Source organism: Crocodylus siamensis, chromosome 14 (assembly GCF_052110815.1).
Source record: "Crocodylus siamensis isolate JL-2025a chromosome 14, ASM5211081v1, whole genome shotgun sequence".
In the NCBI taxonomy this organism is placed as follows: Eukaryota; Metazoa; Chordata; order Crocodylia; family Crocodylidae; genus Crocodylus; species Crocodylus siamensis.
The window spans coordinates 5,749,017-5,767,218 of NC_143408.1; the positions used below are offsets into that span (position 1 = coordinate 5,749,017).

Consider the following 18,202-nt stretch of genomic DNA (forward strand, 5'->3'; position numbering starts at 1 on the left):
TCCTTTCAGGTCCCATTAACAATCATCGTAAAGAGTTGCTGCAACTTCGGTACCTTTTTGGAATTAATATGCATTATTTTTGATAGAACATACTTTGATATGCAAATGTACAAGAAGATCGGGGCGGGAGGGAATCTCACACCAAGTTCTGGAGGGGGAACCCATCAGAAGTCATAATAAAAGCTACTTATAACACCACATTTATTTACAGAGAGATTTGCACTTTTCTTGCGCAGTTTGGTTTGATGATAGAACAGTCCCTCCCTCCCCCCCTCCTCCCAGCCCCCCACCCCCCTATCCCCCGCACAGTAGTTCATGACATAACGTGAACCCTACAGGACACATTGGTGTAAATATACATGCTGAGACCAAATATACCCAAAGTCACGCATGTCCATTGGGTTTGGTCATAGCCATGAGACTGATCTGAAATTGCAAGTGGCATAGCACATGGAGCTACCACTGTCGTGGTGACCGTGGACGCAGCCAATGCTCCCCGCGAGGCGTCCGTGACCGCGGTGCGGAAATGGGTTGCTTTGCTCATGTTCAGACCTCGTATTCCGAGTGACAGGCACTGCTGTGTGAGTTCAAACCAGAACGGCAGAGGAAAGCAGGAATGCTGATCCTCCCTAAGGCACTGCAGTATCACCCTGGCATCTGTCCTCATGCCACAGGCTCGTGCGCTGTATCAGTTGCGCCCAAGGCCATACATTCAGCATACCGACCAGATGGCTGACCTGACCTTTAAAGCACAGTAGGTACAGAGATTCTTGGACACGCTCCCTCTTAAGCTGGACTATCCCATGAGGATCTGCAACCTTCATCCTTTTGTCTTTCAAGGGTTAGCGTTAGGGCACAGAGGGCGACGAGCTGGCTTGGTGACCAGCTGCCCCTTCCTCGGAGTCCTTTGGTATTTCGAGTTGGATGGACAGGTTGGGCCAGGGGCCCCTGGGAGAGCGGCAGGATTCGGGACCATTTACCTGGCAGTCACAGGGTCATCTACACACCAAAAGCAATGGTGCACAGCAGGTAACACGAGGCAGGGAGGCAAGCTGCTTCATGCTGAACCATGCATGGCCTTGCCACCCTGCCAGTTGGGATGTGCGCACAGCACGGAGCCCTTCTCTCTAGGTAGGTACAAGAGAATGCTGTATCGTAGTCCCACAGTGTGAATAATTTGGCAAAGGCAGGGCCAGAAAGAGTGTGTCCTGAAGGACTGCGGTAGGCACAGCAGGCGGGTTGGGCGTCTTTTGTGGGCACTGGTTAGTCCAAGTTCCATATCACAGTGATAGTCTTAAAGAATAGGGAAGAAACCCAACCCCATCCCCCTGAAACAGAAGCCCCCTTGGTCACTCACCTGACTCCCCTGTACTCCAAAGCAATCCAACCAGTTAAACATGGCTTAGCCTTTCATTCCACAATGTCCTGCAGCCGGGGGAGCTCAATCTATTCCCAACGAGAGAGGTGTTGTCCTCTCCATGGTGGCCCTTTGGACCACCCTTCACCCATCAACTGTGGTGCTTCTACGCAAAGAAAGATAGCCAGCAGACTTCTCCTCCAGCCTGCCCACAAGGATAAATAGCCACCCACTTCCCCCCAGCTGCATCCTTTGCATGCATCTGCACTGCCCTCCACCCTGCCTTGAATAGAAGTAAACATGAAGATAAACTAAGAGGCACTAATAGCGCAGAATACTAGGATCCTCAGGCTTGCAACTTTCAAGCCTGGCTCCAAAAGTCTTCATCCAGCTGCAGGGAGCCCAGGTCTCTGCTCTAGATCTCCTGCAGCGAGTGGTCGGGGTCGCTGCGCTCTCGCTTCACTAGCGGCTCACCCATGCTCCGGGCGTCTGCATCCACCTCGCTTCCCAAGTCGCTGATGTCATCTGCAGAGGGCGATTCACAGATCAGCATGTTGAATCACCGGAAGATGGGGAAAAAGGTGCCTCGGGGCACGGTCCCCAGTATTTATCCCGATGGGGCATTCTGGAAACGGATCGTGCCGTGCGACTGCCTGAGCGTAACATCCCCCTCCCCAAGCAGTGAGCCCAAACCCTAGGCTAAGGGACCTACATTTAGGAGAGAAGATGGCAATAGCTGGAAGATACCTTTATCTAGTAGCGTTGATGACATGGAGGCCAGGTCACTGAACTGAAAAAGAAGAGATTCTGGATGAGGGAGGTTTGAAGAGCAGAGGGCATGCACCTGCCAGCTCTTTCCAAACTGCTCTAACAGGTCATTTAAAACACTTAACAGAAACCACAAATCACAATGGCTCATTTCCAAGCAACACATGTGGTGGGGTCACTTCAGAGACTGTTCAGAGCTGTCAGGGCTTTGATCAGTACAGGCCACATATTGCTGTAGGTGGGTGGGGAGGCTTCCTGTCTAAAATCCAGGAGCAAGCCTTCAACCAGCATGCACAAAATCCCCAAATCAAGGAGCAGAGCTGGCTTGCAAAGGTAAAAGGAGAAACTCGGTGGTCCACTTTGGAAACCAGAGCAGACCACCACTGACAGAGGCCTGGTCCTGTGTTTCGTTTGAAAACTGAAGAGTCAACAGCCAACAGGGACATTACTGTGGCCATCCTCACCAGCCAGTGAAATGCTCTGCTGAGCGAGACATACCAGTCTCTTGCAATTTTACTGTCATGCCACTTGTGCAGACTCTGAGGACGAGGACTGCATGTGACACAGGTGTGCCATGGGGCACGGCAAGATGCTAATGAAGCGGGGTCAGATGGTAAAAGGCACTGCCTGGTTCTGTAGGCAGAGCAGGCAGCAGCAGTGAGAGGTCCTCTCATGCTGCCCTCACCTCTGATTGAGAGGGCCCATCTTCAGGACAGAGGGGAGGGTGTTCTCTCCATGGCCCAGTCAACCTTTGGCCACTGTTTTCAGACTCGTCAAGGGACTCAATTTGTGTCAGTGGAGGGGCTAATGGTGGAGACACCACTCTGGTAGGAATGGCACCATTATCCCAGCCGAATAGAGTACCCAGGATTTGATAGCAACACAGTCCACAGCAAGGATGTGCTCTGTAAGGAGGGGGCTAGCTGAGCTGTGAAGCCTGGATGTCTGTTTACAGGGCTTTAAACCCACCATGGCAAATGTCAGTTCCTTCTGTAGGTGCTAAATGACCGGTGCTGAGTGACCTGCCAGCATCCAAACTCAGGTACTGGTTTCTTCTACCCTCATGGGCATGAACACTAAGAACATAGAGCTGGAAGGGCCTTCCAGAGATCGCCGAGTCCATGGCTCCAAGGTACTTTGCATATATTAGGGCCCCCATCCTTTCTACTCTGCTCCTAGCAGCAGTCAATGGATGATAACAAACACTGCCATCTTTAAATAGCAACTTTATGTCAGCTGAATTAGTCAGATACTTATTTTTGTATCAGATACCACAGCCAGGTCCCATGCAACGATAAATATTCCTCTCTTACTCTTTGACGTGCCTTATTTTATAGTAATGAGTGCACCACTATGTATCCATGAAAAGCAGAGCCAGACAATAAGCAATAAAAATACTGTGGGGAATTTAAATGGGAGGATGGGATTAGTTCTCTTTTGCTCTCCAGAATCATCCTTCTCTGAGAGTTTATGGAATATAAAAATATTTACAAGAGTCTAACGAAGGGAAAGCAAACTGTGAAGCAATAACAGCCCCAGTTTAGTTTTTATTAGAAGTGGAAACAGAACTAACCCGAGGCCATTTCGTTTCCTTAAATTTCAATGAAAACAAAATTTTTGGAGTGTAGATAATGCCCCGCAGGGTTGAAAACCTGCCAAAAACAGCTGTGGGCTCCCTGGTGAGAAGCAAATTAGGAGTGACTCTAGGCAGAAGAGGGCACTGCCTGGCTGATTTTCCTTGAGTGAATAGCATGAAGAGGAAAGCATATTCTGACAGCCTGGAGTGCACAGAGAAATTGCGTTTTTCAATTAACCCATTTTAAGCTAATAGGTTATTGATACCAGCAAGAACCCGTCCTATGGAACATTTCATATCTGGACCATTACCCTTTAAAAGGACGCAGTCATACTGCATCTTGTCAGCTTATGGGGCAATCTGGAAACTGCTGCAGGTATGGACAACTGTGTCCAAGGATCAGTGTCAAATCTGATGGTTTTATTTTCATGTTTTCTGATCTAAAAACATATGGGTGTTTTTCTTCTCTCTTGAACCCAATGGGGAGAGAAAAAAAGAAAGCTTGAAGAGCGGCCTTGGGTAGTTGGGTGCTCACTGCCGCTGAAAGCCAGTTGAAGATAGGCACTTAACTTCCCAAAGTGCCATCAAATGCTCTAAACAAGTCACATGAAAAGAAAACCTGACTTCCCTTCCAGCCATGGGGAGCAAAAGCACCTGTCTTGAGCCAACTTTTGCCCAGCTGGCAGAGGGGTTGAGCACTCATAGCTCCGATTGAGTCAATCAAGGAGATGCCATGAGTCAGGGCCACAGGTATCTCTAGTTAGGCACCAAAATATTATCAGGCCCTTCAGAAAACATGTTCTGAATTCAGGGTGGTGTCCAAGTTGGCAGTGTCCCTTTAAGCCGTGCTGGGCTTGGGTTCTGTTACTAGGGCACAGACAGTTCTCACCTCTCCCATTACAGCAATCGGCGTTTCCCCTGTTGCCTGGGCAACACGATGCTCTACCAGATAAAACATGTATTCGTCATAGAGCAGGCGAATCAGGTGAAAGGAACCAAAGCTGGCAGCGCTGCGCAAGGTGAGGTCACGGATCACCATGGAGCTGGAGAGCAATTGGGAAACAAAATATTTTGGACACGTTTTAGAACTAGATTGTGACTGGTGTGAACTCTACACCAAGGAATCGCATAAGGAATGCCATGTTCTAGCAGGGCCAGTACTATACTTTCATCCTGCACACAAAGATCTCAGTAATAACCCCCTGGATTATTATCCCACTTTAGAGACTGAGGCCCTCCTTGTCTTGGTTCCTCCAGTCTCCATTGTCCTGAATCTTCCACACCAGGGTGGAGTGATTTAGCAGAAGACACTTTTTATACCCCGGGCAGGGTCAGATGTGTTTCCAGGACAAGAAGGTAACGTACCTATAGAAGGACCACTTCAGCAGGAACTGCCTCGCGGCCCTGGGGAAGCTGGGGCTGCCCTCATGGTGCTTGAGAACTTGGGTGACAACGTTATCGAGCCAGCTGGCCCACTGGTCCAAAGAGCTCTGCTGTTGTAGTGTGAGTTTGAAGTCCTGCTCCAGCTTCTGCACCGTGCCTTCTTCACACTGGCACACCCACGAGGCTTGCTCCTGTGAGGGCAGAAGGGGAGATTCTAGGAATCAAGGGTTATAAGCACAAACAAGGACTGCTGTTCATTTTCGGTGGGCCTGAACTCAGGAGTGTGACTGTGCTTCTAGTAAAGGAAAAGTTTCCAAGTCAGGGCCAAACCAGGTCTTTTCAAACATATCTAGAGCACAGACCTCAGCTTATGACGTAATTGCCTTGTGGACACCTCTACAATTCAGTTTGTCATGACGTGCCTTTATCAGCTACAGCAACTACTTCCCTGGAAAAGTAATACTGTGTTTCATGTGCCTTTCACTTCTTCTAATACTGCTTAGGCAGCTGGGAATGAGGAGGGACCAGTACAATGCGAAACACCAGCTTTCTACAGGCCAACATAGTTGGAGAATCCCTGAACTAAGGCTTGGGACAGACATTCAAAAAGCCTGAGCCTGAACTGATTCAATTTTTGCAGGTTAGTCTAACCTGGCTAGGCTAAACCGGTTTGTAACTGCACAAACATCCCCTCTGGACTGAAGAAATGCAGGCATATGCCTGAAGTGGCTTAGGCTAGAAGCTGGTGGGGAGGCTACAGCAGCCCTCCCTTCCCTTCTACAGTGCTGAGCTGAGGGGGTGGGGGGCATGGCCAGGCCCTGGCAGGATGCTCTAATTTAGGTAGGGGTTCCCCTCCCCACAAATAACAGAGCATTGAGTTACACAGCAGAGAGTTACACAGAGATTTGTTAGCATTTATCAGCCCATGAAACAAAACAACAGTCTCTCTCATTCATTCAAGCTTTTCTTAAACAACTTTTTCCAAGGAAGGTACACAGGGGCATTCCCAGCTACCGGCTGATTAGTGCCAAAAAGTAAGCTGACACTGTCTTGTCTGCCTTTGTCCCATCTCCCACAGCACAGACTGTAGCCAGCATGTGGTATGCTAGCTAATGAGAGGTGTCTGTGTAAGGCAGAGGGGAGGGGGGAATCCCTGCTTGAGCAGGGAGTGGGGAGGGAGTGGAGCAGGGGGAAGCCAGGCAGATACCTGCAGTCTCTGCTGGAGCTCCAGCCAGGGAGCAGAGGGGTGGAGCAGAGAGCCCTGCCCAGAGAGCATGCTGGGATGCTGGGGCACTCTGATTTAACTTAAACCAGGAAGGGGTCTGGGACAGACATTGCATAAACTGGTTTGACCCAAATCAGTTAAGTCTGATACTATATTGAACCAGGTTTATCTCAAACCAGTTTCAGCCATTTTCAAACTGGTTTATGTGCACTGAACATCTGTTACAGGTTTAAACCAGTTTCTGATCACTTAAACTGGTTTATGTGTAATGTCTGTCCCCAGCCCAAGTGACTGGGCCCAAATAAAGCCTCATGAAGTTGCTTACCTGCACGTTGGCAAAGTCCACCCGGTTGAGGTCACTGAGCATCTGGTTGATCTGGGAAGTGTTCTGGAGCACGGCACGAGCTGCCTGAGCCAGATGGTTCAGGGATGTGTATCTCCGTAATGTCTGAGCAAAGGCACTCACTACTGCAACCTGTAACAGAGTAAGCCCAGGCACGGGCCATAACAGTTACACATGGATCTTTCAAAATATTTGGACTGCAAGTGCTCAGACACCCCAGGATCTCGAATACATGCACAGTATTCTTCCTTTGCTGTTGCTTCTTCAAGTGTCTGCAAGCCATCGTGAGTGCAACATGCCCATTGCAAGAACCAGCTGCATCTCCCTGTAGCTGTCCATTTACTTTGTCTGGAGCAGCAGACAGAAGGCAAGCCCTGCAAGCCAGGTCAGCAGGATGGGGGCATGTTGCAATCAGTGCAAGAACAAGAGGAAAACTTAAAAAGTTTGGATAAATGTATCAGATTAGACAATGTAATGCTTATATAACAAAGGCAGAACTGAGCAACAGGGAAGACGCTGAGTTTGGACGAGGCCTGCCAATACTGGCTGCACTCCTGCTCTTCCTCTGAGTGGGGCGGGAGTCTATTGCAGACAGTCTGCTGCGAGATGCTTTATCTATTAATTCAGGACGTGGCATTGCTCGTGGACACGGTGCCTAAATAACCGTTATGCACGGGTCCTACATCTGGGGCCTGGAATTAGAAATGGCAAATCGTGCCCTCACATGTCTCTCTCAAGAGGCAGCAGCTGTGATCATATGTCCCCTGAAGAAATCTGACAATGTTCAAGTGCCTGCAGTGATGTGAAAGGGGTCTCTCCCCACCTCTTGCTATTTCAGTCCTGGGTTGCTGTCTATTATGCCGAGTTCAGATTGATGCATGCCCAGCTGAACAACAGGTGAACACTGCAGATGCAATGGGGTGTAACAGAGCTGCATGGTTAGAAGTGAGGCCAGTGGACCCATTGCCATGAGCCTGAAATGCCAGTCCAGGGAACCAGTCAAGTAGATTGGAACCACAGTGCAAAACCACAGCAAAAAATGTGCCCTGTTTATAACTCACTCCTTTGTCCATTTACCTTGGTCTGGACTATCTGGGGCGGGAAGTCACTCATTGCATTCATCAGCCAACCTTCCAAACTCTTTGCAAAATTGCGGATGGCCTGCGTCAAAGTGCCTACGAGAGAGAAATCAGTTAGAGGGGCTCTTCCAAAGGGCTTGAGCGATCGCTGTCAAACTAAGGCTGCTTTGGGAGTCAACGGTTATGGGATCCACAACCATATCTTGATTTAGTGCCACAGGAGACCAGCAAAGTTAAAGAGGAATCAAGAGAAAACAGCCAGCTACGGGACTGAAAGGCATATCAGGCTGTGATTTTTATACAACAAATCCGAGAGCTCCTTTTTAGTGTTCAAGGAACAGGTAAACATTTTGTTACTAGTGGGGTCTGTTCTCTTTGATGTACTCATGCAAAGAATAGTAATTAAGTAGTGAGGACCATTTCCAATCTACTCAGCACAATAAGGATAGTTAGGCTTCCAAGCAAGAAGTACTTGCTGGGCTAATAAAAGGGTTTTAATAAAGACTGTGGCTAATATTTTCAAACCTGAACCCTGAAGACAGGCTCCTAAGTGTGCTTTAGAGTTGACAGCTAAATAAAGAGTGCTCCAATCTGTAGAGATGTACTGATGTGAATGGAAACTGAAGAACACTTCTAAAAAAAATCAGGCCACTTATTTTGTTGTCCAATACAGAATTAGGAGAGCCAATCCACTTACCAAACCTCCTCAGATCTGGGTCTCTCTTCTCTTATAAAGCTACACTGCAAAAGCAGTCCTGGGTGTGTTATTTTGTTTTTGATTTTTAAATCAAAAGAAAATTCACTGGGTATTTTTCAAATGTCAGGTCACAACAACAAAAGCTTTTGCAATCTTTGTGCTGGGGTTGTAGTAAACAATCGAACCCATAGGGATAGGAATAGCAGTGAAATGAAAATAAAAGCCTTCTCTTATATAATTGCCATTTGCCCACAATTTCAAACTGGTAAGAGATGCAGAGGTACCAGGAATTCAGCAGCCGCTCTTCTCACGCATTTCTTGGTCAGACCAGGCAACCTGGCAAGGGTGTCTTCCTTGTTGCCCCGCTCCCTGCAGCAGTGAGAACTTGGGGGAAATGGCTGGATGGCCATCAGAGAAGCTGAGCTTTACGATCCCAGCTTTTTTCTATTAAAATGATTAATTTAAAATACTTCTATAGCTCTGATTGCTATAGCTCTTGAGCAGCTCTCATCACTCAGGTATGGCTGGTCCTTGCTAGCATCCCCTTTTTACATGGAACTGAGACACAAAGACTAAGTGATTTACTAGGGTCACATAGGTAGCTTATGGCAAGGCAGGAACTTGAGGCCACATCTTTTCTGGCTAGCATCCTATGCTGGCATTTAGCAGACTAACCTTTTTACCTGGCAAAAGACAGGCAAGGCAGGATGCTTTGGTTTTCTGCCTACTCATGGGTGTACTGACAACGGCAACTTGCCAGCAGCACCCGCTGACTAGTAGGTTTTTTTTGCCAGTATTGACTTGGGCTGAGTTTGAACTAATGAATTATGGACTCATCTGGCAAAACACCCAATGCTTAATTCTCACTGCCTTCAGTGAGGCTTAGCATATACTCAGGTGGCTGATTGAATCAGCGCCTTAGACAAATGATATTCCCCAAGGACTATGAATCTATAAAGAGAGAAACTGCCCCAAAAAGTCCAGGATGCATCATACAGTTAGAACAATCAGACATAACAGAAAGACACACCTCTAAGAAAATATCTAATAAGGATTAACTGTGCTTAAATGCAGTCTATGCATATTAAGCCTATGTCTTTCACCTTGGCTCCTAGCCAAAACTTGAGGCTGGGATAATGTGATGAACTGAATTTTGCAAGGAGAGGAAAATATATCTAGGTCTCCAAGAGCCATGATATGCTGCACAACTAAGAATAATTACAGACAGAGATTGTGTCGCTATAAGATACAAGCCCCAATTCAAAACAAAAGCCTTCTAAATTAGCCTTCGCAATGGAAATCTGGGGCAAGTGATAGCCAGCCAAGGTGACTCATTGATCTCTGTTGAGACTCAGGAGCAAGACAGCAAGAAACATGAAGGAACAAAAATGGACAAGGGTCCGGGCTGTCAATACTGCTCTGACCATTGCACAAGATACTCACTGGGCACAGGCCGCAGCACGTCAGGGATGAGGATCTCCACCAGGGTCTGATACAGGATATGATCGCAGCTCCTCATCCACTTCGAGATGGGTTCGTATTTACACAAAGTGATCAGCTTGTCTTTTGGGAGGACCCCTTCATGCTCCTCCTCGCTGCATGGCAGAGAGTAACACGCTGTTAACAGCAGTCATTTAGTGTGTGAACACAACACACAACAGTTGCCTTCTCCCTTCTGTCTCAGTAGTTTCTGTGTTCCCTTTCTAAAATATGCAGCTCAAAACACAACCTTCCTTCAGGAATCAAAACTCATAGAAGAGGTGATATCTTTTATTAGACCAATTAGATATTTGCAAACAAATTATTTCATTTATTTGCAAGCTTTTGGGCACACACACCCTTCATCATGCATAGGAAAGAGCAGAGATTACAGTTCTCCTAGGTAGAAATGAAAATTCCTATTTCATAGGACAGCCTAAGGTGTGGTAAAATCTCCTGTTGGGAATAGTTCATTTTGTCCAAGTTAGGCACAGAGAAAGGTTGAAAAAGTCTTTTTAACTCGAAGTTGTCTGGTGGTAAGCAAGACATAGAAGCATATTACAGAGGAGTGGAGAGATGGAAAGCTCTTCTGGGAAGGGATTTCTTTTGTGGTGAGGTATCTGTGCATCTCTGTGCTCTGTGAGATGCAAATTCACTCCAACAATGGCAGGAGCCTGTTGTTAGTGTTTCAGGTGGTAAAATACTTCCTCCTTCTAAAATTATGAACTTGACATTTTAAAAGGTGGCTAAAATAGGATAACTTCCATATCATTTCAAATAACTTGCTTGCAAATATCTAGTTGGTCTAATAAAAGGTATCACCTCTTCCACGAGTTTTGATTCCTTTTGCCTCTACACCAATATGGCTACAACCCGGACCCCTAACCTTCCTTCAGTGCTTTCCATTAGCATGATGCAGCAATGCCCGACAATCCCACCCCTTCCATGGCCCACCTATTCCATTTATACTGATGCTATCATGTGGACTGAAAGTTTTGCATGAAAGACACACAATCAGATTAACGTGCACTCTCAGGGGTGTATTGTCAATCAGTATCAAACATGCCAGAAGACCAAACACTGACATTATTTCCAGAGAGGAAAAGCCAGCTCCATATTGTGCGAAGAACACGAGGCACTGCCTTCAAGCAAATAAGGTCAACTTTGCCTGCATTAATTTCACTTTATAGATGAACCAAAAGGTCTTTTGCATGACTGAGCCACTAAACATTTGGTTAAGTAGTACAAAGACAGAAGTTGACATCTTATTAATGAACATGCACAAAATCAAATTAGACTCCTTTTGAATACTGTGCAGGGAATAGAGGTGCCTTGCCTTATAGGATACACCAAATCCATTGGAGCCAAGGCATCACATTTGAATTGCTACTTCACTGTCTAAGACATCCCTCATTGTTGACATAATGAAAGTGCAGTGGCATCCTCTTTTAGCAAAGGAGAAAACCTGAATAACCATGCTTTGCTTTTCATAGAACTGTATTTTGCATATTGTGTCATATTTGAATCGAAGTATTTCGCTCCACTTCCTTATAAAGGTTTATTTATATCCAAGTTCATTATCTATAGGATGAACTGTAAAACCAGGGTGATGTTCTTTGCTACAAAGCTTTGCTAAGAGATACTGAATAGGGAGAGCCCCAACTGTTATGACATTGGGCAGCATTTTGGGATGACAAGTATCTTTTAGCCAGCTACCTATCCTCAGCCACATGCTGAGGTTGTCAACAGCCTATGCCATCTGCCTTTGCAATTTACTCACTCAGGCCCCAACCCTGCAGATATGTACACACACAGGCTTAATTTTAGAGACTGTGGGTGTTTGTACACGCAGCAATTTTTGCCCTTTTCTGTGCTTTATGAAGAGTTTCACTAAAGTCAACAGACCTACTCACAGTGCATAAAGTTAAGTGCATGTATAAGTAGGGTCAATCTTATATTAAACAGAGGCTCAGGTCTTCCCAGATTGTGTACCATCCCTTCAATAAGATATATAGATACAGATAGATAGATAGCTATATCCATCTATCTAGATATCTATAGAGCTAGATAGATAGATAGATAGACAATTGTTTTTAATGACACCTTGATGTTCTACAATTGTATCCCTATTACAATGCATGCTTATTTCTGTTTCCTACCCAAGACCCAAGCTAATTTATTTTACTTCTCAGAGCTAACACAACTTCAGTGCTTCTAGTGTCCAAGTGAGCTCCTTTCATAGCGTGGGTATCTCCACATGGCACAGCATTGTGCAGCGTGGACATGTCATTAACCAAAAATTATTCAGAATGAGAAATGTGGTTGCACTGCTTCTGTGTAGGGATGCATTCATAGAGCTCTATCTGAGGACAAGACAATAATTTTATGATTACTAGGGGAACAAGGGGATTTTTCTCCTTATTTCCCAAACTTTCACAACCCTTATTCTGAGTATACAACAGCAGCATTGACTATGTTCAGTGAAAGAGGTTACTCCATGGACTTCAACGCAATTCTAACAAGAGACCTTTTCAGTTTCATCTATTTTCACTCACTGTTCATTTCCCTGTCTCCAGGCAGCAGGTTACCAATGCATAGAGGGGAGAATAGGGAATAAAGATGAGCCTGGCCTGAGTACAAAGAGAAAGATCAAAGTAGCATAGTTTGTCATTATCTTCCCCAGGACACAAGGCGTTTTTTTAATTTTGATAGCAACATGAATTAGTATCCCAGTTGGTCTAAATGTCACAGTGATCTTTGCCTTTGAGATGTCATTCTATAACAACACTCAGTAGAGTTATAACTGTCTACTCATATTGGCCTCCTACAAAAACACCAACCCATGCCTGTTAGTCAAACCTATGGTATTTGATCCATTGTGGATTAATTTCCGGTCATTGAGAACGTCAAATAAATGCATTGTAAAATCTTTTCATTAATCATTAATTCTACTGCATTTCACAGAGCTCTGCTTTTGACATTTCGTTACTACAAGGTTGGGCAAAATGCAGCCCATGGGCTGGATGCGACCTGCCTGGCCATTCTATCCAGCCTGTGGAGCCCCTAAAAAATTTAGAAAAGTCATATTTACCTGTCCCTGGCTGCCTGTCCTGTGGCCCTTGATGGCTTGCCAAAACTCAGTAAGTGGCCCTCCATCCGAAATAATTGCCTGCCCCTGCATTACTATAATGCATTTCTTACTCTTTTCCTAGGATAGCACCTGATCCTGCCTTGTATTAAATACCTGCAACCCTTGCAGATCAGTAAAGCAAATCAAAAGGCTTACTGAAGTTATAAAGCTAAACACAGTGGTCTCCAAAAGGGAAAAGAGTACTAAGAACTGGGTCACTCAATTAGCAAAATTAGGTGTGTACGGTCTACCTGGACGGCATGGGAGTGGAGCCATCGCTAGGTGGTGTTTTAGGACTCCAGAATGACTGCCACAGCTTCTCAATGTAGTGAAACTGAAGATTCATCACAACATCTAAAGTGGCCTAAAAAGACAGATAACCAATAAAATGCTTTGATAGCATGCTTATGACAAGGCTTTATGGGAGGACAATAGACTACACAAGGGAGAACGATCTATCCCGTGTGGTTTTAATGAACGTCAGACTATAAGCAGATCGCATGAGAAGGAGGTAACTTGGACAACGATAATTGGCCAACTGGAAACAATCCTGTCCCGAACTCAGCTTCTTATGAGAGCAGGACTGGAGTAGGAAGGGCATGGAAAGTGAGGCCCTCTATCAAAAACAGATCCTGAATGATCACCTCACAGTGTCGTCTGTAAAGAAGCTGAAGAGTCTTTATATCGTTCATGGTGACCCCTTCTTGCAAGAGGGTATTTCCAAGATCAGGTGCTGGAAACTCAGGAAAGCCATGGGTTACATCTAGGGAAAAAGTTTGGGAAAGATGGTGAATTTTAACCAGAACTTGGTGTTTTCTAGGACTGCAATTTAGGATGAGATTTTGCAACAGCTGGTGGCTATATTTCACATTTCAAATAACTAATGGCTGATAAGTAAAGCAAGACTGTTAATGTAATACCTCCGTGATTCACTCAATTGTACTTTAAAGAAAAAAAACCCCACCTCAGGCCATTTAGTCACTGGAGAAACGAGACTGTTTTTATCACAGCTACAAGGAAAGAAACATGAATGCATTGTACTTTTATAATGTGCTTCCCATTATGTTTTCTCTAAAGCCTGAACAAACATCCCGTTGGTATTTTAAGACTACAATGGGAAATTTAATTGGATGGCAGACCTCTCCAGTGCAGTTTAGTGAACTCTTAGAGATGGCCGTCTTTGTGTTCTTGTTAAGACAGTCTGAAAAGAAGAAAAACTGAGACAACCCACCCACAAATTGGTTAAAAGGGAACGTTCTCACTCTTCCTGTGCCCAATTTTATTTCTCATGGATCCCTTTGAAGGGGAAGACTAGCCCCAACTACATCATCCTAGCCAAGGCTTTGTCAAGCCAGGCCTTAAAAACCTCCAAGAATGGAGGTTGCACCACCTCTCTAAGTAACCCATTCCAGTGCTTCACCACACTCCTAGCAAGAAAGTTTTTTCCTAATATCCAACCTTCCCTTGCTGCAACTTGAGCCCATTGCTCCTTGTCATCTGCCACTACTGAGACCAGCCCAGCTCCATCCTCTTTGCAACCCCCCTGCAGGGAGTTGAACGTGGCTATCAAATCCCCTCTGTCTTCTCTTCTCCAGACTAAATGAGCCCAGTTCCCTCAGCCTCTCCTCGCAAGTCATGTCCCCCAGCCTCCTAACCATTTTCGTTGTCCTCTGCTGGACTCTCTCCAACTTGTCCACATCCTTTCTGTAGTGGGGGCCCCAGAACTAGACACAAAACTGTCTCAATCCTCCAATTTGTCTAGGTCACACTGAATCCTAGCCCTACCCTCCAGTGCATCTACCACCCTCCCCAGCTTGGTGCCATCTGCAGACTTGCTGAGGGTGCGCTCTGTGCCATCTTCCAGGTCGTTGATGAAGACCTTGAACAAAACCGGCCCCAGGACCAGCCCCTGGGGCACTCTACTTGATACCGGCTGCCAACTAGACATTGAGCCATTGATTACTACCCTCCAAGCCTGATGCTGCAGCCAGTTTTCTATCCATCTTACAATCCATTCATCCAATCCATACTTCCTTAGCGTGCTTGCAAGAATGCTTGGGAGATGGTATTAGAAGCCTTGCTAAAGTCAAGCTATATAATGTCCACTGGTCTCCCCATATACACAGAGCCAGTCATCTCACAGTAGGTAAATCACACTGGTCAGGCATGACTTGCTCTTGTTCAGTCCATGCTGACTGGTCTTGATCACTACCTTCTCCTCCGAGTGCTTAGAAATGGATTCCTTGAGGACCTGCACCAGGATTTTTCTGGGGACTGAGGTGAGGCTGACCAGTCTGTAGTTCCCTGGATCATCCTTCTTCCCTTTCTTAAAGATGGGCACTATATTTGCCCTTTTCCAATCATCCAGGTCCTCCCCCAACTACCACAAGTTTTCAAAGATGATGGACAGCAGCTCTGCAGTCACATCAGCAAGCTCCCTCAGCACCCTTGAGTAAATCCCATCCAGCCTCAGGGACTTGTACACATCTTGCTTTTTTAAATAGCCCTTAATCTGTTCTTTCACCACTGCTGGCTACTTGCCTTTTCCCCAAACTGTGCTGCCTGGTGCGGTAGTCTGGGAGCTGACCTTGCCTGAGAAGACCAAGGTAAAAAAGACCGAGTATTTCAGCTTTTTCTTCATCGTCTGTCACTAGGTTGCCTCCCCCATTCAGTAATGGACCTAACACTTTCCCTAACCTTCCTCTTGTTGCTAACATACCTGTAGAAACCCTTCTTGTTACCGTCGCATCCCTTGCTAGCTGCAACTCCAATTGCGCTTTGGCCCTTCTGACTTCAGCTCTGCACGCCCGAGCAATAATCTTATACTCCTCCCTAGTTATCTGTCCAAGCTTCCACCTCTTGTAAGCTTCCTTTTTGCATTTCAGCTCACCAAAGAGCTCTCTGCTAAGCCAAGCTGGTCGCTTGCCACATTTGTTATTCTTCCTGCGTGTTGTGATAGTTTGTACCTGTGCCCTCAGTAAGGTTTCTTTAAAATACAGCCAGCTCTCCTAGCCTCCTCTCCCCCTCAGCCTGGCCTCCCAGGGGATCCTGCTCATCGGTTCCCTGAGGGAGTCGAAGTCTGCTTTTCTGAAGTCCAGGGTCCATACTCTGCCGCTCTCCTTTCTTCCTTTTGGAAGGATCCTAACCTCAATCATCTCATGGTCACTGCTGCCCAAGTTGCCATCCACTTCTACATCTCCCACCAATTCCTCCTTGTTTGTGAGCAGCAGGTCAAGAAGAGCATGGCCCCTAGTTGGCCTCTTCAACACTTGTACCAGGACGTTGTCCCCAGTGTTCTCCAAAAACTTGCTTGTGCAGTGCTGTGTTGCCCTCCCAGCAGATGTCGCGGTGGTTGATGTCCCCCATGAGAACTAGGGCCTGGGATCGGGAAACTTCGGCTAGTTATCTGAAGAAAACCTCATCTACATAAATCGGTCTAGGTAATCAGTGGTTCCTAACCTTTTTAGACACAAGGCACCTGCCTATAACTTTTGTGAATAGAGCAGCAACCCATTTCAAAGACTAAACCTATTTATTACAGTGCTTACTTCCTTGCAGAGTGGCCAGGCAGTGACAGTATGGGAATGGCCAGGGAAGGAAAGCCTGAGCCTGCCCCTATCTCTGCACCTCCTCGCACATGACTTATCCCTTCATACTTGCTGCGACACCCTTCAAAGGATCTCATGTCACCATGGTTGAGAATCACTGGTCTAATATAAGTCACTGTCTCATCTCACAAGCTTTGCTTCCATAAATATTAAGAACAGGAGAAAGATTTCCAATAAACTGAAAACTAAGACGAACCTTTGCTGCAATCTCTAATCAAGTCTGGAACTTTTGGAGGCTCAGCAATTTTCAGCAAATGGGTGTTATATTTTTGTTATTTGCCCCAACTAATTCTTCATTGTGCTAAAATGAACATGTGGTACAAATGCCTGAGCTGCCCAGCTAGAGCGGTAGGTGCCAAAAGAAGGTAAATCGTGATTCCATTTTTCAAATACTTCAGGTTGTTTTTTTTCCTGTTTGAAAGCTCAATCAAGCTGCATGGAGGATTTCAAAGAAAAGATGGCTGTTTCACAATAAAAGATGTATAAATAAATGCTATTTTTAAGAACTGAAACAAGTTACCCATAAGATCTCTGCAACATGGCAAGGAAAATCTGTGAGGATTGTGAGTTTAAGAGTGAGGCCCCTGTTGCACATGACATATATTACACGATTAATTTGTTAAATCATGCAGTAAATTTAGATGGGTCACACATGCAAAGTAAAACCAGCCACAAGTGGAAAGTAACTTTCACACAGTTAACCAGTTAATTGTACAATACATTTAGATCAGTCACGGGTGCAAATTAATTATTACACAATAAAAATGACTACCTAGCTAGAAAAAGAGCTGAACAGCTTGTAAAGTTAGTGCTTGAATATGTGTAACAACTCTATAGCTGGTTTCTATTCAGTTTTAATTTGAACATGTAGCAGGGTGTTTAGCAAGAGAAACAGCAAATGAAACAAAGATTGTCACACTAAAAGTACTTATTAGAGTAAAACAGGAAAATGATAAAAAAAGACGACACCTAGAAGAGTAATAGATTGGGCCAGCCGAGAGAGAGGAGACTTTTCAAGTTAGAAGTTAGTAATGCCTCCTAGAAATTAGGGCATGTCAATGGTCTCACCTATGAACTGTTGATGATGCTGACTTTGAGCTGCAACCGACTGCTCTGGGGTACTGTGCAAACCGCTGTTGGAGCTGCTCTCTGCTACACCGTCCATTTTCTGCGTTGGTCTATACCTAGGAATTCAAAGCCTGGATTTGCATTATGTAGCACTTAAATGTACAAATACGTAGTATGCAAGTGTGTGCACACACCCAAAAAAAAAAAAAAAAAAATCACATACCAGTGGAACAGTTTTGCACTGGAACAAAAAAAGGCATTGGTCATTTGATATGCAAGGATTCATTAATCCTTTTTAGAAATTATAAATTAAAAATAGATTTAATAAATGGCTGATCAATCATCAGCATGCACAACAGGTCCACAGATTGTTTGCAAGCATGGTTTGTAATCTGTTTATGGAAACCTATAAAACCTTTTGTGAATGTGGTTGCAGCCATATCACATTATCCCTATATTGGCTTTATGCTACACATTCATCGTTTATAC

General features: G+C 45.4%; 1 protein-coding gene across 6 annotated transcripts in view; it reads right to left on the reverse strand.

Moving 5' to 3' along the window:
- Nucleotides 1-304: 304 nt before the first annotated feature.
- The window catches only part of RFX2 (regulatory factor X2), a 90,119-nt gene continuing 72,221 nt past the window's right edge, over nucleotides 305-18,202 (reverse strand). For all 6 annotated transcript variants that reach the window (XM_090027550.1, XM_090027548.1, XM_090027551.1 and 3 more), the window contains 10 exons: nucleotides 17,714-17,829; nucleotides 13,682-13,800; nucleotides 13,289-13,401; nucleotides 9,872-10,023; nucleotides 7,730-7,827; nucleotides 6,635-6,784; nucleotides 5,067-5,275; nucleotides 4,591-4,744; nucleotides 2,105-2,147; nucleotides 305-1,882 (listed from right to left, as the gene is read on the reverse strand). In XM_090027550.1, coding sequence (XP_089883676.1) covers nucleotides 1,773-1,882; nucleotides 2,105-2,147; nucleotides 4,591-4,744; nucleotides 5,067-5,275; nucleotides 6,635-6,784; nucleotides 7,730-7,827; nucleotides 9,872-10,023; nucleotides 13,289-13,401; nucleotides 13,682-13,800; nucleotides 17,714-17,829 — 1,264 coding nt within the window. In that variant the 3' untranslated portion in view covers nucleotides 305-1,772. The remainder of the gene's footprint in view (nucleotides 1,883-2,104; nucleotides 2,148-4,590; nucleotides 4,745-5,066; nucleotides 5,276-6,634; nucleotides 6,785-7,729; nucleotides 7,828-9,871; nucleotides 10,024-13,288; nucleotides 13,402-13,681; nucleotides 13,801-17,713; nucleotides 17,830-18,202) is intronic.